Consider the following 6,331-nt stretch of genomic DNA (forward strand, 5'->3'; position numbering starts at 1 on the left):
TAGTGTAGTTTAGTGGAGTCCACTAGAGTTTAGTGTAGTCCAGTAGAATTTAGTGTAGTTCAGTGGAGTCCAGAAGAGTTTAGCGTAGTTCAGAGGAGTCCAGTAAAATTTAGTGTAGTACAGTTGTGTTCAGTGGAGTCCAATAGAGTCTAGTGTAGTTCAGTGGAATCCAGTAGAGTTTAGTGTAGTTCGCTGGGGTCCAGTAGAGTTTAGTGTATTCCAGTAGAGTTTAGAGTAGTTCAGTAGAGTTTAGTGTAGTTCAGTAGAGTCTAGTAGAATTCAGTGTATTTCAGTAGAGTCCAGTAGAGTTTAGTGTAGTTCAGTGGTGACCAGTAGAATTTAGTGTAGTTTAGTGGAGTCCAGTAGAGTTTAGTGCAGTCCAGTAGAATCCAGTAGAGTTTAGCGTAGTCCAGTAAAGTTTAGTGTAGTCAAGTTGTGTTCAGTGGAGTCCAATAGAGTCTAGTGTACTTCAGTGGAATCCAGTAGAGTTTAGTGTAGTTCGCTGGGGTCCAGTAGAGTTTAGTGTAGTCCAGTAGAGTTTAGTGTAGTTCCGTAGAGTCCAGTAGAATTCAGTGTAGTTCAGTAGAGTCCAGCAGAGTTTAGTGTAGTTCAGTGGAGTCCAGTAGAGTGTAGTGTAGTCCAGTAGAGTTTAGAGTAGTTCAGTGGTGACCAGTAGAGTCCAGTAGAGTTTAGTGTAGTTCAGTGGAGTCCAGTAGAGTTTAGTGTAGTTCAGTAGAGTCCAGTAGAATTCAGTAGAGTTTAGTGTAGTTCAGTGGAGTCCAGTAGAGTTTATTGTAGTTCAGTGGTGACCAGTAGAATTTAGTGTAGTTTAGTGGAGTCCAGTGCAGTCCAGTTGAATCCAGCAGAGTTTAGTGTAGTCCAGTAGAGTTTAGTGTAGTTCAGTAGAGTATAATGTTGTTCAGTGGTGACCAGTAGAGTCCAGTAGAATTCAGTAGAGTTTAGTGTAGTCCAGTAGAGTTTATTGTAGTTCAGTAGAGTCCAGTAGAGTTTAGTGTAGTTTAGTGGTGACCAGTAGAGTCCAGTAGAATCCAGCAGAGTTTAGTAGTGTAGTTCAGTGGAGTCCAGTAGAGTTTAGTGTAATTCAGTGGAGTCCAGTAGAGTTTAGTGTAGTTCAGTGGAGTCCAGTAGAGTTTAGTGTAGTTCAGTGGAGTCCAGTAGAGTTTAGTGTAATTCAGTGGAGTCCAGTAGAATTTAGTGTAGTTCAGTGGAGTCCAGTAGGGTTTAGTGTAGTTCCGTGGAGTCCAGTAGAGTTTAGTGTAGTTAAGTGGAGTCCAGTAGAATCCAGTAGAGTTTAGTGTAGTTCAGTGGAGTCTGGTAGAGTTTTGTGTAGTTCAGTGGAGTCCAGTAGAATCTAGTGTAGTTCAGTGGAGTCCAGTAGAATTTAGTGTAGTTCAGTGGAGTCCAGTAGAATGAAGTAGAATCCAGGAGAGATTAGTGTAGTTCAGGGGAATACAGTAGAGTTTAGTGTAGTTCAGTGGAGTCCAAAAGAATCCAGTAGAGTTTAGTGTAGTTCAGCGGAGTCCAGTAGTATTTAGTGTAGTTCAGTGGAGTCCAGTAAATTTCAGTAGTGACCAGTAGAGTTTTGTGTAGTTCAGTGGAGTCCAGTAGAATTTATTGTAGTTCAGTGGAGTCCAGTAAAGTTCAGTAGTGACCAGTAGAGTTTAGTGTAGTTAAGTAGAGTCCAGTAGAATTCAGTAGAGTCCACTAGAGTTCATTGTAGTTCAGTGGTGACCAGTAGAGTTTAGTGCAGTCCAGTAGAATCCAGTAGAGTTTAGTGTAGTCCAGTAGAGTCCAGTACAATTCAGTAGAGTTTAGTGTAGTTCAGTAGAGTATAGTGTTGTTCAGTGGTGACCAGTAGAGTCCAGTAGAATTCAGTAGTGTTTAGTGTAGTCCAGTAGAGTTTATTGTAGTTCAGTAGAGTCCAGTAGAGTTTAGTGTAGTTCAGTGGTGACCAGTAGAGTCCAGTAGAATCAGGCAGAGTTTAGTGTAGTTCAGTGGAGTCCAGTAGAGTTTAGTGTAATTCAGTAGAGTTTTGTGTAGTTTAGTGGAGTCCAGTAGAATTTAGTGTAGTTCAGTGGAGTCCAGTAGAATCCAGTAGTTTTGTGTAGTTCAGTGGAGTCCAGTAGAATTTAGTGTAGTTCAGTGGAGTCCAGTAGAATGAAGCAGAATCCAGGAGAGATTAGTGTAGTTCAGGGGAATACAGTAGAGTTTAGTGTAGTTCCGGGGAATACAGTAGGGTTTAGTGTAGTTCACTGGAGTCCATTAGAATTTAGTGTAGTTCCGTGGAGTCCAGTAGAGTTTAGTGTAGTTCAGTGGAGTCCAGTAGAGTTTAGTGTAGTTCAGTGGAGTCCAGTAGAATCCAGTAGAGTTTTGTGTAGTTCAGTGGAGTCCAGTAGAATTTAGTGTAGTTCAGTGGAGTCCAGTAGAATGAAGCAGAATCCAGGAGAAATTAGTGTAGTTCAGGGGAATACAGTAGAGTTTAGTGTAGTTCCAGGGAATACAGTAGGGTTTAGTGGAGTTCAGTGGAGTCCAAAAGAATCCAGTAGAGTTTAGTGTAGTTCACTGGAGTCCATTAGAATTTAGTGTAGTTCAGTGGAGTCCAGTAAAGTTCAGTAGTGACCAGTAGAGTTTAGTGTAGTCCAATAGCATTCAGTGGAGTCCAGTAGAGTTTAGTGTAGTTCGGTGGTGACCAGTAGAGTTTAGTGTAGTTCAGTAGAGTCCAGTAGGTTTCAGTGGAGCCAGGTAGATTTTAGTCCAGTAGAGTTCAGTGTAATTCAGTTACGTCTAGTAGGGTCCAGTTGAGTCCAGAAGAATTCCACAGAGTCCAGCAGAGTTCAGTAGAGTCCAGTACAATTCAATGGAGTCTTATAGAGTTCAGTAGCGTGTTTGCTCCCACTTTCCCAGGATGGGTGGCATTGTGTGTGATATACCCCAAACTCCTCCAGGAACACATAAACGCACACACACATGGAACCAACACAGCTCCAGAACACCTGCCAGGTGTGAAGAATTGTGTTCCCCCCTGAAAACCCAGAGGATTAACACTGAAGACATCAAGACTTTTTAATAGATTAACAGCTCCCTGTTAAACATGCGCACACACGCACACACACACACACACACACACACACACACAGTGGCCCTACATATCTCTCTTCTCACACTCCGTCTCTCCTGGATATGAGTGTAGGCTTATAAGAGTGCCTGTGTGTGTGTGTGTGTGTGTGTGTGTGTTTGATCTCTGGTCATGCATATTCATTAATTAATTATTCAAATCAAAAGTTAAGTCCAAATAATTTTGGAGTGTTTCTTTCTGACCGCACATACAGCCAGAGCAAACCAAGACTGTCCATCCCTAGCGGAATAACGCAACAGAGTAAAATCTGGCAACCTGTGTGTGTGTGTGTATATGAGTGAGTCAGAGTGATGAAACAGGGAGACAGCACCGTGATGCAACTCATCTTAATAACACATATCCCCAAACTACACACACACACGTACGTTTGTTTTACATTCTGACCAACACAGACCTCTCCATTGCTACGGCAATGGAGACCCTGTTACCACCTGTACTTGATGTTACACACTGAGACACACACAAGCCAGTCATAACATTACAACCGCACCCTTGTTTCTCCATTCACTGTCCATTCTCTCAGCTGCACTATCCATACAGGAGCACTTTGTGGCTCTGCAGCTACAGACTCTGCTTACTTTGTTAGTCCCATTTCCCCGTTCTTCATTGGTCCAGACCCCTGCTGTGTTTTATCAAGAGCACGAGGGTAAGATGGAGTGCTGTAATGATGATGTGAAGGAAGCAGGGCTCACGCCAGTCCTGTGTGTAATTATATTTGTGTAACTCAATGTGTGTGTGTGTGTGTGTGTGTCTCTAGGAGGCAGGTCATTTCCTGCTGCAAACTCCCACTGACCATTTAAATATGACAACTCCCATATTTTCATCTACACACAAACATTACACACACTACAGTCAATAACACAGTGATTAGCGTACATCATTCAACACAAACACTGCACACACACACACAAAATACATTCATCATAATCAATAACAGTGATTACGCTGTCTACATCGGTACACACACACATACGCTCCACAAACCCTACAGCCACCATCCTTCAATACCAGTACATCATTGTGTACTACTGTCTCGCCTTCTGTGTTATAGTTGTGCTGATGTGTGTATGTGTGTGTGTGTACTGTGTGTTGGGGTGCTGCTGTGGGAACAGGGAAAGTGTTTATCAGTGTGTGTGAAGTGAGAAAACACAGAGATTAAATGTCACACTGCATCTGGTTTCATGGCAGTCTCTCTCTCTCCATTCTTTATTCTCATTATTTTCTTTTCCCCGTTTCTCTGTGTCCTCTACATTTCGCTCTCATTTTCTTTGCTCTTTACTATTACTCCCTCACCACCTTTACACACACAAGCTCATCCTCGAACATATGTAACACTTGTACATCACTAACCTTGCAACTACCCAGTTTAATTTAAACTGACCATTTCAAATCAAGAGAGAGAGAGAGAGAGAGAGAGAGACTTGTTCTTCTCTTATCAATTTCATTTTATTTCCATGAAGAAATTTCATGAAGACCCTTTAAAACCCAGAGCAGCTGCAGCCTCCTCTCTTAAGTGAAGCTCCTGCTGGTGTGGGTCACTGCGTCTCACTCTGACGGACAGGTGCCTCCTGCTTACTCTGAAAACTTTCCCAGTATGTGGGGTCTTCATCTGAAAGGGGTGTGGCTCCAGAGACCAGCTCTTCGAAAGTCAACATGGTGAACAAAGGAGGTGTGGCCTCAGTCAAAATCCCAGAATCCTGAGTGATGGGAAAGTCGTGATTTAAAGGGAAGTTTAAAATAATCTTGTGTGAACAGAGATGTGTTTGTTGTTGTAAAGCATCTGACAAAACACCGACTTTTTCTAAACTCACATTTAAGGCGGAACCCTCTGGTTTTCCCAGAGCTACGGCAACATGATGTTGTCTGTCCAGTAAACACTCCTACAGAGAGAGAGAGAGAACACACAGCTATTAAACAGCATCAGCAAACTGCTGTGAAATCTATGATATTTTATTAGAAATGAGTGCACTACAAAAACAATACACACTGATCAGAGCACAGTGAGACACAGCCCAAATAAATACACTGCAAAGGAAAGAGGGTATAGACTGAGACACGGTGAACAGCAATGATTTGTGTCCACTGGGTGATGTAGGTTCTTTCTGTGCATCCATTTCTCTGATATGTGTGTGTGTGTGTGTGTGTCTCAGAGGAATACACTCTCTCCCTGAGAAACTGCTGGAACACACAGCAGGACTCACACTCATTTTAAAGAAAAAAAAAGGGGATAAAAGAAGTCATGTGGGTTTTTTTTTTGTGGGTGTGTGTGGCCAAGAGAGATAAAACGAGACTAATGAGAGAGAGAGAGAGAGAATGACAGATGAGAGAAGAAAGACGTGTAGAATTGTCATCATTGAGGTCATGAAGTCAGAGTCTACACATTACACACACACTTCTCTTGCTTTATTTCCCAAATCTGTGTCTGTTCTCACTCACACAATACCAGTGTGTGTGTTTTTTCTCAACTGGATCTAGTAACCTCTGAAAAGTAGTAAAAATAAATGCAATTAAACTGTGGGAAAATGTTACATTAACAAATTACACACACACACACACACACACAAACACTCTACAACAAACAGAATGATTCCAACTGTTTCACTTCCAAACCAATCAGAAAATGACAAAAACAAGACAAACACTACTGTAGCTGACAGTGTGCTGTAATGAGAAAAGGGCCTCCAAACTGCTGATATGGGGCGGTAATGAGCACCGATCAAACACATTGGAGAAAGACCTCCAGCCTTAAACACATGGAGTGGCACAAAACAATGGCACAAGTGTGAGTAATGGGCCAGGGACAAACACACCTCAAACGTCCAGTCATCCTCATCCTCCTCATCTAAGTGCATCCTGGTCTGGCAATAGACACGCCCCTCCTGTAGCTGATTGGGTGAGATGTGAAACTCCACCCTCTGTAGGTCGAAGCCCAGCCCTGTGCCAATGGCTTTAATGAAGCTCTCCTTCAGGGCCTTTGATGGACAAAGAAACTGACCAATCAGAATACAGCGTGGATTAATCTGTGTTTATAATTCCCACACTCACAGAGAGAGAGAGAGAGAGAGTGTGCAATAAGATGACAACAGACTCCCATAACTGACTCATATATGAGAGTGATGATATTAGGTCTCCATGGCAACAGTGATCAGCATGAGGACAATCAGCATGCCTCAT

General features: G+C 42.5%; 1 protein-coding gene across 1 annotated transcript; it reads right to left on the reverse strand.

Annotated features, from left to right (window-relative positions):
- Positions 1–2,619: 2,619 nt before the first annotated feature.
- Positions 2,620–6,188, reverse strand: aasdhppt (aminoadipate-semialdehyde dehydrogenase-phosphopantetheinyl transferase). Its single transcript, XM_066685188.1, has 3 exons — positions 5,968–6,188; positions 4,969–5,037; positions 2,620–4,854 (listed from the first exon to the last, which is right to left on the reverse strand). The coding sequence occupies exons 1-3, from the start codon at positions 6,007–6,009 to the stop codon at positions 4,693–4,695; spliced, it is 273 nt and encodes a 90-aa protein (XP_066541285.1). The 5' UTR covers positions 6,010–6,188; the 3' UTR covers positions 2,620–4,692.
- Positions 6,189–6,331: the final 143 nt, after the last annotated feature.

This window comes from Hoplias malabaricus, chromosome 1 (assembly GCF_029633855.1).
Source record: "Hoplias malabaricus isolate fHopMal1 chromosome 1, fHopMal1.hap1, whole genome shotgun sequence".
In the NCBI taxonomy this organism is placed as follows: domain Eukaryota; kingdom Metazoa; phylum Chordata; class Actinopteri; order Characiformes; family Erythrinidae; genus Hoplias; species Hoplias malabaricus.